General features: G+C 33.1%; 1 protein-coding gene across 1 annotated transcript; it reads left to right on the forward strand.

Annotated features, from left to right (window-relative positions):
* Positions 1-9332: 9332 nt before the first annotated feature.
* On the forward strand, positions 9333-16344 carry LOC145321614 (CUGBP Elav-like family member 5). Its single transcript, XM_080163058.1, has 2 exons — positions 9333-10423; positions 12221-16344. Exons 1-2 carry the CDS (start codon positions 10136-10138, stop codon positions 13112-13114), a joined length of 1182 nt encoding a protein of 393 aa, XP_080019184.1. The 5' UTR covers positions 9333-10135; the 3' UTR covers positions 13115-16344.
* The last annotated feature ends 292 nt before the right edge of the window (positions 16345-16636 follow it).

Below are 16636 nucleotides of genomic sequence, written 5' to 3' on the forward strand. Positions count from 1 at the left end.
AACTTTAGACCTAAATATTTTCTCAAACAGACATAAAAAACATGGGTTCATATATACCTTTAGAATCAGAAAAATATTACGAATCCATTGTAAGCAAAATTGAAAAAAAGTAAAAAAATTAAAAATTAAACAAATGGCCAATTGTATTTTTTGTTCAGGCAACACTATCGTCTTCCCTTTTTTACCCCCTCTTTACCCCCTTCCCATTTTTATACTCAATTCAAGAATTAAGACGTTGCCTGTACAATATAATATGATATTTTCATATAATTCCTTTTATTGTAGTTTATATACTATATTGTAAACTTTTTTTTTCAATTTTGCTTACAATGAATTCGTAATATTTTTCTTATTCTAAAGGTATATATGAACCCATATTTTTTTTATCTGTGAAATATTAAAATTAAGTTCAAAGTTTTTATTCTCGTGGGTTTAAAAAAATCGATTTTTTCAATAATTACCTGACAGAATTGAAAAAGTAAGGTGTCAAATTAAAGATCTTACTATTTTTGTTCATAATGGCCATTTTCTTTCTTTTTTTTGTTGCATTTTAGTACCTTAAAATCGACTTTTTTTTTTTTAAAACTTAAATTACTTAAAAATAAGAGGTCTACAAAAAAACCGATTGCATATCTGAATTCTATGAAAAATTTTACATCTACTACTTACTAAAAGAACCGGCTAGCTATATAAAAAAAAGTTGATACACCTTCTTTGAACAAAAATCAGACAAAAAAATCTATTTTAAAAATACCAAAAAAATAGTATGCTTAATATAAACATACTTACATTTTAAGACTTTATCATATAGAGGTTTTATTTATAACATTTTGCCTAATCCAAATCTAAAAATTAAGCGAATAGGATAACTGAATCAGATAATAAATAAAAAATTTTAAAAATTAACATTATGTTGACTGATAAAACAACATGTTTAAGATTGACCTACGGGCGTTCTGGTATTGATTATAGAGTTGCTATGCTTTCTAATTTGTACCTTAATGTTATAGAATTCCTCATTACAAGTTTCAAATTGACATTACAATTCTAACATGATTAAATTAACAGTTAGTACAGCTATTCATTACGGACATACAGAGTCTAGGGTTGGGCCGGATATCCGGTGTGGCCGGATATCCGGCCATTTTCAATATCCGGCCGGATACCGGATATTGAAACTATCCGGCCGGATATCCGGCTTTATAATTTTTTATACTTTACACCAAAAATCTCTGCTTTTTAAAATTTTAAATGGCTATAATTTTCTTATTATTGAAGCTAGAAGAACATTTTTTCTGAATAAGTTCAACTTTATGTAAATTTATATAAGATTTCTGAAGAAATATTTTTTTACTACTTTAATATCTGGTAATTTGGCCGGATAACCGGATATTTGCCGGATATCCGGCGTTTGCCGGATATCCGGCCGGTTACCGGATATCCGGCATTTGAAATCAGCCGGATATCCGGTATCCGGTATCCGGCCAAAAAAGTATCCGGCCCAACCCTAATACAGACCCTAATTATAGATAAGCGTTGCTTCAAATATATTTCCCTTTCCCACCCCGGACCACTACGCACTCTGCACTTGTCCACAAATTTTGTTTTGTACGAGCTTATCAGGGGGTGTATGTGTATCGATCCTTTTATTGATTTATTTCATACTAACTAACGTGTGTTTTTACTTTTTACTATAAACGAGGAGCATAACTTTTAATATGGCGACTTTTTTTAATTTTGAAAATAATAAGGTACTTTTAGATAGAGAGAGGGACCGCAATGGGCTGTTTATTAGCTGGTCCCCAAAGTTTTATAATAACGTTTTCTTATTTGTTGGTGTAACAACTTTGTGGAATTTTGACCGGTCCTTTCATTATGTTAAGTGTTCAAACCATAAGGAAAAAGGATAAGAGTATGAATACTCACCCCTTTTTCATGGTAAAATACTACTTCCCCATTCCTAAATTTAGAAGCAGACAAAAATCAAAAGCCGCCCAGGGCTTTTTGTAAGTCAACCATAAATAATAATGTGAATAAAAAGAAAAGCGATATTTAGCAAACAGCCGTGGGCGGTCAGAATCAGCTGAATGTTCATTATGAAAAAAATTTCCCCCTTTTTAGAAATAGAAGGATTCATCTTTCATGAACAAATTTTTTTAAATAGAAATAAAATTCTATGTAATTTTTAATTAAAACATTAAAACGAAAATATCTAATCTAATATTCTTGCCCTAAATATGGAAATAGTAAAAAGTAAAAAAATAATTTTTAATCCTCCCATTTGAAAAGTAGTGGAATAGCAATAAATTTTAGCCGGCAACAGCGCTGAGTAGGCCTCTAGGCCCACTGCCTATTTTCGTCTTCTAGTTGCTTCGATTCCTCTCTTTTATTATTTTCTCTATGGTTCAAACGTTTCAACCTCTAGTTTTAATATACAGAAGGGGTAATTTTGTGTATCATCAATGGGGATGAACATTGTACATCAATTTATTGGCGCGGCTATTGAGATGATTCTTACCATAGCTAAAATAGGCTTTATTGTTGGTGTGATTATGAAAACGCTTTTTTTATTGAATCTGATAACCTCGGGTGAGGTGGTGATATTCCTGGGCTGCACAGCCAACTTGATGATCACCAAGGCCAGACTCTAGGTCCGTCACCTCATACCTCATCTTCTCCACCTTCCCCGCTCTCTCTCTCTCTCTCTCTCTCTCTCTCCTCCTCTCTCAATAGAGCTTGCAGTATATACAGTATTTACCTAAAAATAAATGTGTATATATATTTACATTACGGTTGCTAAAACTAATTCAAAATAGCTAAATCTTTTGGTTTTCTTGAAGAATTTTACTAAATCCCTCAGATTGAGTTCCCAAAAGTGTTTAGCTAATATAAAATTATTACCCTTATTTGATTGTATTTGGGACAATTTCCTAAGATGTGTTCAATAGATTCAATGGGGTCATTGCAATATTCACATTCCTTTGTGTTAGCAAACCCCATCTCTTTGAGGTGTTTGTTAACACATGCATGTCCTGTTAGAATTTGAGTTATGTACATAACATCTCTTCTTGTCCAATTTTGGATAAAATTCCAGGCTTTATTACTTATGCTGGGTAGCATCATTTTTGTCTGCCTGCAGTCTGATTTTTTCTTCCTGGTTTGCCATTTTTTCTGATGTTCTCTTAGTCCCCATTCCTTAATAGTAGAATTAATGTACGTTAGCGACACAGGTAAGTATGGTTCTGGCCTGGTCCTATGGCTGTCGCCTCCATAGGAACCTAGGTTGGCAAGTCTGTCCGCCACCTCGTGGCCAACATGACTTGGTATCCAGTTTACATTAACAACATTATCTTTGCTAAGAATATTAAGAGCTTTCTTTGCATTAAGAACACTCTTGTTGACCACAGTGAAATTACTTACTGCCATAATGGCGGTTGAATCTGAGTAAGCTAAAGTAAAGGTATTATTACCAAAAGCGAAGCTGTTTTAAATATTATGGTTGTACGTATGTTTGCTTAAATGGCGAAAGTAATAGATGTATTAAATAATAATTTATAGATGTTAGAAAAGTCCATTTGAATTCAAACCTTTAATGAAGATTCTTGTAACAAAATGTATACTTTGGAAAGCATAGCAACTCTGTATTCATTATCAATAGTTCATACATCTAAATTTTCACTTTTGAATTGATAGAATGATCCTGTCGATTAAAAACATGTAATTATCATACAATAGAATAAAGTCCATATTATCTAGCTATGGTTATGGAAATACGCCTTATCACTTAAATTTTGTCATCCTTGTTAAAAGCGAAGCTTTTCTATGATTAGGATCGGTCCGTCCGTCCGTCCGTCCTTCTATCCGTAACGGATAGTTTTTTTCGTTAATTTAGGCATGTTAGAATTGTCCTATCGATTTCAAACTTTGCATGGGGATTCCTGTAGTAGTTAGGTACGATTTAGAAAGCGTAGCAACTCTGTAATCATTAACAAAATGTCCGTACGTCCATTTTAAACATTTTGATTTTTTTTACTTTTTTAACAACAAATTTTTATGTGATCTAATTTTCCGATTGATTTGATTTTTTGTGTACTGATTCCTGGGAAAACAAAGTACAATATTATAAGCGAAGCAACTCTAAAATTAAGTCCTAAAAATGTAAGTATGTCTATAAACATTATTCTGTATCAAATCAAGCAATTTTTAACAAATTTACTTACAATTTTGCTTCGACTCTTATACATTTATATTCTGATTATATAGTTCTGACACTATATAAGTGTTAATGTCCGTTTGTCCTTCCGTTTTTGTGCTTCGCTTTTATGGATGTTGTCATCCTTGTTATTTAAACATTTAAGACGTTCAAACTATTTTTGAGATCTAACTGTCCAAACGAACACACTAATAGACAACTTACTACTTAATCAGTTAGTATTTTTTAAATCTCAAAAATTTTGTTTAAATTTTCCCATATAGTTTGTATCCTAAATTAAGAAATATAATCCTACATTATTTGTTTATGTATTTCCTGCTGTGGTTTAATTTAAATTAATCCTTTGTTTCAACAGCGCAGCTACCCTACACATTAAGATATATAAGTTTTCCGGAATTTTAATGTTAGGGGGAGATTTGAAATCTGCATCAAATTTTAAGGATTTTTTATGAAATTCGTTTTTTTGTATAATTCTTTATCGAAAAGACGAAATGCATTTTAAGTTAATTAATTTTGACCAATAGGATAGGTGGATTTTAAACTACCTGCGCTCTAATTGGTTGAATGATGTACGCCATCCAATCAGAGCGCAGATTTTTTAAATCCACCAATCACAGATGCCAAAATTAATTAACTTAAATTGCATTTCCGCTTTTAGATAAAGAATTATAGAAAAAACGAATTTTATAAAAAATCCTTAAAATTTGATGCAGATTTCAAATCTCCCCCTAACTTTAAAATTCCGGAAAACTTATATATCTTACTACACAAATCTTAATAAATTCTTTATTTTTGATATCCGTTGAAACTACTTACAATTCTAAGTATATTTGTCTATCCATTATGATATCGCTAACCACTAAACCGATTAAGTCCTCCATTTTAGAGAATTATTACATACTAGTGGCTGCGCCCCTAACATTTCTGGGGACTCTAAAGGGAAGGGAAGAAATAGCCAGAAACCATCCCAAGACTTAAATCTAAAATAGAATATCCAGAAACCACCCTGGGACCTATGGAAAGCTTGATTAGTTCCGTCCTCATTGAAATCTTGAGGTACAGAAAGAAACCTTACTACTTTTTATTATAGAATAGGTTGCAAATTTACGGTGCTTTTATAAAAAAAACTATTTTTGGGCCACCAAAACCATCCCCTCATTATTATATTTTAATTTTGAAAATTAAAATATTTATAGCCCCTACGAAGGCTCTTATCATACGGAGTTACCAGTCCTACAAGGCTCCTAACCTCAATCAAATACATTTTTAAATTGCTGGTGGTAACTGCCATATGTCCGGTGAGTGTATTGGCAAAATTATTTATAAATTGTTTCTAAAATGTCAACTGTCACCTATATATAATTTCATTCTTGTTTAATCCTTGAGTCTTTAGTTTTTTTGGTTGAGTTTAGGAGGGGGGGGGGGGGGTTAAAACATGTCATTTAAATTAAGTAGGAAACTACATCTGATTTAACTAGAGGGATAGGACAACGCAATAAAATAAATTAAAAACATTTCTTTTTCCATATTGAAAAGCTGCTAAATGAAGAATCTCACAAATAGTTTATTGTCCTATCTCAAAATCCCTTATTTAATCAAGTCATTTAAAGGACTAAGACAATGGCCGATAAATTGATGTTCATTCCCAATGATGATAAACAAAAATATCCCTTCTGTAGGCTACAATTAGTGGTTAAAACGTTTAGACACTCAGCTTAATGAACCAACCAATAAAAAATCCCCAAAGTTGATAAGAAATCGTTATATTAAAACTTTGGGTACTAGTGTAATAAACAGCCACTGGCCCCCTCCTTCCTGGGTATAATTCCCTTTAAATATAAACTTTTTTTCCCTTCTTATCTGTGTCCTTTCAGTCTATAAATATCTTCTCTTTCATTTTCCAGGGATTTTAAGGGATAAGACAATGATAAACAAAATTGTATATCTTGTGTTGGTGAAAATTATTAGTTGAAATGTTTGACACTAATATTTTGGTACTAATAAATTTTTATATGAAAACAGCATTTGTTAGAAGGTGTGAAAATCTAAAACCCTGCCATCTTGCAAAAAATGACAACCATGTTAAATATATTAGAAAGTTTTTTTGTTTGTTTGTTTGTCCTACAAGATCTCACCACTTAACCGATTAAGGTATTCATTATAAGTTTCAAATAGACGTGTGAGGATTGTTTTGGGCTATTTTTATGCCCCCTTTCTCCCACACCCGGAATCTAAAGGGATAGGAAAATGGCCGATAAATCGATGTACAACCCCAATGATGATTAACAAAATTACCCCATTTGTAGATTAAAATTAGTGGTTGAAACGTTTGATCATTTAACATAATCAAAATTCATTGAAGTCCCCAAGGTAAAAAAGCCATATAAAACTTTGGGGACTAGTTTCATGAGCAGCCCAATGTCCTCTCCCACCCTGGGGACAAACACACACAGAGACATCCAACTACTTGAAAATACTCTTGATAGTCCCCGCCTTGGTAGAGTACCAAAACTATCACCACCAGATCGATATACAAATGGGGGGGGGGGGGGCAGGCACAGTGGGTAAATATAAAAACCGGTGCCCAATCAAGGGAAGGGTGGGGGGGGGGGGATAAAATTAATAAACAGAGATAGAGGACAGAAAGAAAGAGAGAGAGAGAAAGAGAGAGAGAAAGAGAAAGAGAAAGAGAGAAAGAAAGAAAGGGGGGAGGGGGAGAAGTAAATATTATTTCCATTTAAAACTTGGCAAAAAGAAAAACTTTGTGTTTCAGCACTTATTTTCTTACTAAATATAATCCTGAGCTGAATCTTTAAATGTGTAGCCGCTGCCGTAGCCGCAGCCGTGGCCGTAGCCAAACACTTATTTTCTTACTAAATATATTCTTGTTTTAAAATTAACAGGACGTCTATATGTTTTTGTTTTTGTTTGTTTAGCTAAGAATCTCACTTACTGCTAAATCGATATGGTTCTCCTTTACAGTGAAGCTTTTTATAGGTTCAGTAAAAGGTTTATAACTATTTTAGGATCTAATTGGCTGTAATGAATTTAACTTATCATATGGCTACGCTTCTTTTGGATGAAGATATTCATGTTTTAGTAAACACATCTTCTGTCCTATAAGAGGGCTAAGTTTAAGGATAAAGGGACGGCTGTGTACAGAGGAGGGAAGCATAGTAGTAGATTTTAACTTTGGTGTACCTCGAATTCTGCATAATGGCTGCTTTAGTCACCAGGGAACTTATTCAGGGATCTAAAGGGATAAGACAATGGCCGATTTATTAATTTACATACCCAATGATCATACAAAAAATTAACCTGAAGAAAAAAAATAGTGGCTGAAACGTTACTATAGGTACTTAACCAACCAAGTTAAATTCAATAAAAATCCCCAAAGTTGTTAAGCCAACGAATAAGAAAACGTTATTGTGAAACTTTGGGGACTAGTGCAATAAACATCCGAATGTCCCGTCCCTCCCTAGCATAAGACAATACACGATTAATTTATGTACATTCTCAATTTTAATTACTATTTGTTTTAACCAACCAATTAATATTTAGTTCAAGTATTCAATGTTCTTAATCCAACGAATGGAATAGTGTGTGTAAAAAATTTTCTAATTCGAATCCGGTGGATAGGAACCGGTTCTTATCCATACGAAAAAACTATGTCTAGCATCGTATAATATACAGTTTTCTACGAATATAAAAATATACAATCATAAGATTAAAACCAGTTTTTTTATCCCGTGCCTCCGGCACCTCGGGGCTAAAAAACTAGTTTGTCGGAGGCACGGGCTAAAAAAACTGGTTTTAATCTTTTAATTGTACATTCTATATCCGCGGAAAGCTGTTTATAATACGATGCGAGAAATAACTATTCTACATCTAAAATCCCTCCCACTACTCGATATCCTATAAATTTGAAGTGTGAAGAACCTTAGCCTGAAATGGTGTAGTGTGAAAAAGAATATCCTACAGAAAAGTCGAAGTTTGTGCTGTTTTAAATAAATGCATGATTTGCTAATGTGATAAATTTGCGGAATTGAATGCAGACCCTAACTTTATATTCCTCCAAAACTTTTGGTACAGTAGCTATACAAAAATACATCAAATATAGAATTTACAGATTTTTTCCTGAACTAAATCTACAATTTATTTAATCAGAAAACAAAAAGAAACATCAAATATCTAAATCAGAATTTTTTAAAATAGACTTTTGTATATATTATATACCGATTTGTGTTTTTTTTTCTTTTACAGGACGATTGAGAATGAAAAAATTAGTTTTTAAAATATATATTTGGCATGTTCAAAGATGTTAGTTTGATAATGTAGCCTTGGAAACCTTAATTAATTTTTTTCCAATTTCAAGTCACAAACCAAATACTGAAAACTTTCCTTGTTTAAAAACGCTCTGAAAACCTTAGGTTGCCTTATATATTTTGTATTGCTTATTTTCTTGCATATATACTTAACTTAGGTATTAAATATGATACTTTGATCGCTTGGATTTTAGCTTGTTTTAAAGAAACCTATCCTGTCCTTTAAAAACTCAAAGAATGTTTGAAAAAAGAAAGATAAAATAGTAGAATTTTCAATTTAAATAAACGCTGCTGTTAGAAAATGGTTATTTAGCTGTTTTGTGGAAATATATTTTTGGTTCTGAGCCGTAAGGGGAGAAAATAAGGGGAAAAGGGAAAGAATGTTATGGAATAGTAAAATTAGAGGGGGGTATGGGGGATTAGAGCTTTGGGGAGTTTAGTGAGGGGGGGGGGGTGCCAGGGGGCGCATTACAACCCCCAAGAGCAGCTGATCATATTTTCTCCGGTGACGAATCTTTGTAGTGTGTGTGTTTGTGTGTGTGTGTGTGTGTGTTGGTTTGCAATAGGAGAAAATACTGAGTCAGAATGGGAGTAGGGGGGGGGGGGGGGGGAATTAAATAATAGGGAATACAGCCAGAGGGGAAGGAAAGAGTTTTTATACTATAAAAGGAAATAGAGAGAATGGTACTAGGGAAGGGGGAGGGAAGGGGAGAAAGAGTGTAAGGGTGATTAAAACAAGAAAAGGGGAGGGGGGAGATGAGAGGAGTGGTTGTAAGAATCTGTAATATAATATCAGTCATGAGGATACACGCAGTTTAACAACATTTGTATCTCCTCTGCTTTGGTCCAGTCTAGTCCTTGTCTGTTATCATTTCTTGTGTCTTGTGGTTAGAAACAGTCACAATATTATAAGCTCAACAACTTTAGTTTTAAACAATATCAAACCATTAACCTAAACAACCTGAGCTCAAATACTGAATCTGAAAAGTCTGGTCGTTTTTTTTTGTTTAATTGAAACCCAAGCTTGGCTGCTTTTTTTGGTTACAGAAAAAACTGCTTTCTTCTAGTGTTTTGTCCACTTTTTTGCTTTCCTGGAGTAGAGTGTTGATGAAGAACAAAGAACTTTTAAGAACAATCCCAAGAACATCACATCAAGAACTTGCAATCCAGAACATCATACTCAGCTTGTTGGAAGATTATTTTGCTTTATTTTGAGTTACCCGCTGTTCCTATCTATCTATCTACTACTACACACACACACTTTTTATTTATAATTTCTGAACTTTGTTGAAATTTGATAATATTTCTTTTGTTGTTATCATAATTTTGACAAGCAACTTATCAGTGGATCTTCCTCATATTTGAGAAACTTTCTTCTTCCAACTTTGTTCTTCCAGCACTAACAACAACAACAGACAATAAAAAACCTGATTAGTACACAACAAGCCATCCAGCATACTATCTATCTATCTACCCAGCCATCTATCTAGCTAGCTTGCTACCCAGAAGACAGTGAGTGCCTGACTATATATCCGGATACCCCAAATACCTCTGAATAATTTGTAGTATAGTAGCACAGCATAAATCTCCACAAAAAATGTTGATCAACCCCATGTACATGATGGCGCGGCCACAACACCAGCTCATCTCGCCCGCCCAGGACCCCAAGAACGGCCATAACGGCGACAACATGAGCCCGCCTCCGTCCGCCGCAATGCACGCCGGGGGAATGCTGACACAACCGCCCCCAATGTCGGCTGCCGCCTTGTTGAACCCCTACCTGAGAACGGCTGCCCCGCAGGCCTTGTTGAATCCACTGGCTGCTACCGGCCTCCTGGGTCAGCATGGTATTGGCCTCCAACTGGCACACGCTCAACAACACCAGGTAAACAGTAATTTAAGAATAGTTATTTATCTCATCGTATTATATAAATCTTTCCGCGGATATTAAAACCAGTTTAGTTAGCCGTGTGGGGCTGAAGACCCAGTTTAACAAAACTGGTATAAATTTTTAGATTTTTATTAAATATTAGTAAAAATTGTTTGTAATACGATGCTATACATGACTTTTTAGTATAGCTGAGAACTGGTTCTAATCCAGTGGATATTAATCTGTTTGGAAGCCATACTATAATATTTATAAAAAAAATATTGCAATAAGACAAACGTTTGAAAATACCAGGGAGGGAAGGGACATTGGAATGTAAATTATACTGGTCCCTATTTTGTTGACTTAAAAATGGTTTCATACAAACTACCAGTGACCAAACTTTTCCACCAATAATATACACTACATAAGGGTAATTTTGATTATCATAAATATTATGAAGTGTCTTTATAGTCCATTGTCTTATCCCTGAAAACTACTGCATACTCATTAATTATTTATAACCATATATCTCCAATTGTTTATATATGACCTAAAGATAGGTTAACCAATCTATGTAGATAGGTATACCTACTTGTAAGTCTCAGGGATTTAAAGGGATAGGACAAAGGACGATAAAGTTATGTACATCCCCTCATGATGCACAAAACTACCCTTTCTGTAGATTACAATAAGTGATTGAAACGTTTGGACACTTAACTTAGTGAACCAACCAATTAAAATTCAATAAAAGTCCCCAAAGTTAATAAGCCAATGTTAATATTTAAACTAATATAATAAACATTTTTAGTCAGTTTTTTTTGGCTTTAAAAAATATATGAAATTACCTCTTCCTGAAGGCCATTTATAAATTAAAATACTTATTTTGCTTGTATAATTTTCGCTACGTCTTTTTAAAATGAAATTCATAAGGAAAATTAAGCCCAGCTTTGAATATAGCACGTACATCTTTTTAGACTTATACCAGGGACAAGGGACCAGGATTTAGACAAACAATTCTAAGTTAAATATTTCTTATATTCCACTTCCTTTATTTCCCTCCTTCATACCCACATTCCTTTGGCTACATCCCAAAACCAGACCTACCCGACAAAACACCAGAGGGAGAGGGACAATGGACTGTTTATTACACTAGTCCCCAAAGTTTTACAATAACGGTTTCCTTTATTCGTTGGCTCTACAACTTTTGGGACTTTTAATGAATTTTCATTGGTTGCTTTATTAAGTTGAGTGTCCAAACGTTTCGACAACTAATTGTAATCTACAGAAGAGGTAATTTTGTGTATCAACATTGGGAAAGTACATGAATTTATCAGTCATTGCCTTATCCCTTTATATCCCTGCAAATCATCCAATTTCTTTTGAAGTTTTAAGTTTATTTAAATTTCTGAATCATAGTCCCTGGATTTTACAAATCAATTTACTGTAATCCTTCAATCGTTTTTGATATATTGTTAAATTTAGTTCCCAAATTATTTCAAATATTTTTAATAGATTCTCTAGTTTTTTAGTTTGTAAATATTTGGTTTAAGATTGTCAATAGTTAGATAACAGCTCTTTATCTCATTTTGTTAAAGACAGTATTCCGCGGATATTAAAATAAAAAAAATTATAAGATTAAAATCAAGATAAGATTAAACTGGTATTAATACTTTTATTTTAATATTCGTAGAAAATTGTCTGTAATACGATGCTATACATTATTTTTATTATGGCTGAGAACCTAGAGATAGAGCCTGAGAATTTTTTTTTCCTTCTGTAAAATATTGTTTATTTTATATTTCATATATTTAGATACCTGCCAAAGCCGACGATTCAGAAAAAGACGACGATGCCATCAAACTGTTTGTCGGCCAGATTCCACGCAACCTGGAGGACCACAACCTGCGCCCCATGTTCGAGGGATTCGGCAAGATTTACGAGTTCACAGTCCTGAAGGACAAACTGACCGGCATGCACAAGGGCTGCGCTTTTCTGACCTACTGCACCCGCGAGTCAGCGGAAGCCTGCCAGGCGCATCTGCATGAACAGATCACGCTGCCAGGCATGAACCGGCCGCTCCAGGTGAAGCCGGCTGACAACGAGTCAAACCGCGGTGAGGACAGGAAGCTGTTTGTGGGCATGTTGAGCAAGCAGCAGACTGAAGACGAGGTCCGTGATATCTTCAAAGACTTTGGCCCCATTGAGGAGTGCACCATTCTTCGTGGACCTGATGGCAACAGCAAGGGATGTGCCTTTGTCAAGCTGAGCACCACCGACCTGGCACAGACCGCCATCGGTGTGCTGCATGGCAGCCGGACCATGCCCGGAGCCTCCAGCAGCCTTGTCGTCAAACTGGCCGACACGGAGAAAGAGCGTCAAATTCGCCGGATGCAACAAATGGCCAGCAACATTTCTCTGCTCAACCCCTACCTGATTGGCGCCGCCCAACCTGGCAGCCCCTACCCGCCTGGACTGGCACCTGCTGGAGCTGGTGCCCCACCTAACGTGCCCGTCACTGGAGCCCCGCCGGTCACACAGTTCTGGTCCACCGCAGGTCTGCCTGTCGTGACCTGTACAACCGCCGGCACACCGCCCAACGATGGTGGTATCGCCTCCATGCCAGGTTTGGCCGCCCAGGATCCAGGAATGTTTTCAGCTCAAATTCAAGCCTACCAGCAGGCGCATATGGGTATGGCATGGTATTAAAATTCTAAATCATGCAGTTATTTCTTATCTGCCAAGAAATAAAAACCAATAGAGGGTAATTTTTATTAAGACAATGCAAATTAAAATACGTTTGAGATTATTGGTTAAAAAAACCTCTCTGTATATATTATAAAAAAATGATAAATCTACACATTAAATGTACATACAGTATTTAAAAAAATTACAGGATAAAATGTCCAAATGTTTAAAAGCTCACGGGTCGATATTTACACACACACACACACAGCATCTCGATCAATAGATTCCCTTTAAATCCCCTAAGGAAAATCCCCCTCCCTCCCCGCCCCCCTGGTGAAACCATTGAATAGAATAGTATAATTCCAAATGTTCCCCCCCCCCCCCCCCCCCTTGGTAAAGATAAAACATCCCTTCTCTAGTTTTAAATATATATATTGTATGTATATAGATCTATATAATATATATATATATATGTATATATAAATCCAGACATATTTTGTGTTCTGTGGAATAACTTGGAAATATCCGACCCCCCCTCCCCCCCTCTCCCTCCTCTCTGTAAATTTTATCTCTCCCCTCTCTATGGAATTCTCCAAGAGCCCTTTAATATCGATCTTATATATGTAAACTCTAGAAGTATATAATGTATATTATATCTACAGTTGTTCTTATATAATATATATTAATATACTTATATATATATTATATTATCCTCCAATATATTATATGATATGACTTCTACGCATTTAATCTTTAATAATAAAATTGAAAGGCAGAACATTCTACAAATATGGGTTGTACTTTAATAGGAGATAAAATTGTGTGTGTGATGTGTGTAATTATTACTTTTCATTTTGATATAAAAAAAGTCTGATACAAATAAAAATAATATATTTGCTTATATTTTTTAACATTTTGTATTTTTATATTTGAAAAAAAAACAGTTAATTTTTTCTTAACATCACTCTCTTCTATCTTTAAAATACCTCAAAATAATGTGCTCATAAAATATTCAAATACACTGATCACCATTTTTTCTTTCTTTAAAATTGATGCTTTTCTCCATCAATTTTGCAAAATTTTTAGTTTAGTTTTTTAATTTATTGAAATAAAAGTAACTTTTTAATGTTGCTTTTAATTGGATTCCAAGTGCCATAAAACGGCGGGATCATTCTGTATCTATAAAACATTATTACAGGGTGACCACAAAAATTGAACATTTTTGGGGTCACCCTGTATTACATTCTAATGTTATTATTACATTTAATTGCATAAGAAAATTGTATATATTTTGCATATCAATTTATGGTGTTGTATATTAAGATCTCTAGCCTGGCTAAACAGATTTTATACATACATACAAATTTATTAATTTTAGTACATTTTACACACATTTGATAATTATTTAGTCTATTAGAAAACTTTATAAATAAGTTGTATCTAATTTTATATTCTATACAACTTTATAATTTTCACTATTCTTTATAAAAATTTGGTTGTCCAAGACTAAAATTTTGTTGTTGAGAAGCCAAAACAAATATTTTTGTTAGCTTTGTTTTTGTTTAAAGATATTTTTGGTTTATTTAGCCGCCTCTGCAGACCAAATACCATTTCTCTAACTATAAAATTTCACACTGAAAAAAACAAAAAAAACACACAATTTTTTTTTCTGTTAAGTGTTAAAATTTCTCAAAAAATAACAAAATATGTTTTTAAAAATAAAATTTTTTGGTATTAGAAGGAATTTGTTTTGATTTTTTTACAGTGTGGTCACTAAACTTTATTTTTTACAGTGTGGTCACTAAACTTTATTGAAGAAATTATTTCCTTTTGGGTAGAATCACTTATTTTGCTTGTAGGCCACTTTTAACCCTGCTTTTTTTTTTATATGTTTTTAAGAAAATTGTTGAAACCTTTTTTAAGATCTCAAAGCTGGTGGGTTCTAGAACTGCAAAACTTTCCTCAGCATAAAAAAACCTTTCTTAAAATAACATTTCAAGAGTTAGGTTTGGGGGAAGGGAGGGGATGTAAAGGTGGTCAACTGGCTAATTAAGGTATTCTGTCCGTTTTTCCTAGTTAGAAACACGTCAGGCTTTAGACAATTTCGGGGCTTTACTGCATTTACATTACATTTAAGCTTTTATAATTTAGTTTTTATAAAAATTTGAACCCCTATTTATGTATCTATTCAACCTTTATCAGTGTTTCTTATGTTTCATAATCGTATTCATTCATAATTTTTAAATGTTTCTTATTACTTAAAAATCACTATTCTATCTTTTTTACAACTCTTTCAATTTTTTTATACCAAGCTTTCCTTAATGATCTCAATAATGCTAATGATATTAAAAAAAGACCTCAAAATAAAATTGTGTATATATATATTTAGTAACTTAGCATAAACAAAAATGTATTATAAATTTCTAGTCAAAATTTACCCTTTTTAAGCTTATTATTAGTCGTAATATTGTTAATACAAGACTTAATGTTGAAAATTTGGGCAATAACTTTGAGCTTTTATGTACTTTTGATCTCAACAAAATATTTAATATCTAGATATTGCTTATGATAAATTCATCCAAAGTCCTGCATTAAAAAAAGTCACAAATTATTAAAAAAAACATTATAATCATTATTAGTTAAGTCTTATTTTTTTTCAATGTTAAGACTTAAACATTTTTATATTGTATATATATTAATATTATATTTTATATGTTTTCATTTAATGTTTTAGTTTATAAGTTAAATGGCAATCAATTTAGTAAATAATAATTAAAAATTTCAACATTTTAAAGTGATGAAATCCTGCCAAAAAAAATTAATGATATCAAAAATTCTTACTTGCCTTTTTCCTTTTTATAAAATCTTTTTAGCGACTGTTACATTTTGCTTTTAAAAAGTAGAAAAAAAATAATTTCTTGTTATTTAAAAAAAAACATTTTTAAGTATATGACCTAGTCACGCATTGTAGCCAAAGACCAAAATGAATAATTACCTTTAAAGAGATGCAATAAAACAGATCATTTTTCTATAACAATTCTATTTTTCATTAACTTTTGATGATAAACAGATATTTTTAGTAAAAAGTAATATATTAAATACAAGTACAAGTTAAAAAAAAATGAAAAAATACTCTCGTACAAAACTTTTTTTGATGAAATGACCACTGCAAAATAAAATAAAAGTAAGTTTTCTATCTTATATTTTATATATTATGTAAACAAAAAAATAATAAAGTAATTTAAATGAAATATTTGTTTTTTTACATGCTCAGCTTCTATATAACTAGTCTGGTTTGTTTGTAAGCAAGTCTATTGCGCCCAGAACGGTAAGCTTTTAAGAATTTCTTTTTTGTTCAAGAATTTATCAGGGCTCGGCAGCCGGGCATAAGCCACAGTATGATTGTCAGTGAAGCTTCAAATATCAGCCGGAAGTATTGACCTGCTCCTAATATAACAATCCGTCAAATCAATAGTTCAAACAGTTATAAATTTAAAGCTTATTATCAGCTGACGCGCGGCTGCCGAGCCCTGAAATTTATTG

The sequence above is a fragment of the Acartia tonsa genome, chromosome 6 (genome assembly GCF_053477335.1).
Source record: "Acartia tonsa isolate MP-2025a chromosome 6, ASM5347733v1, whole genome shotgun sequence".
NCBI lineage: Eukaryota > Metazoa > Arthropoda > Copepoda > Calanoida > Acartiidae > Acartia > Acartia tonsa.

Bases quoted from the DNA above. Each gene is read 5' to 3' on its own strand.
- LOC145321614 (XM_080163058.1), top strand. From the start codon at position 10,136: ATGTTGATCAACCCCATGTACATGATGGCGCGGCCACAACACCAGCTC. The intron at 10,424-12,220 runs GTAAACAGTAAT...TCATATATTTAG, and splicing joins CACACGCTCAACAACACCAG to ATACCTGCCAAAGCCGACGA.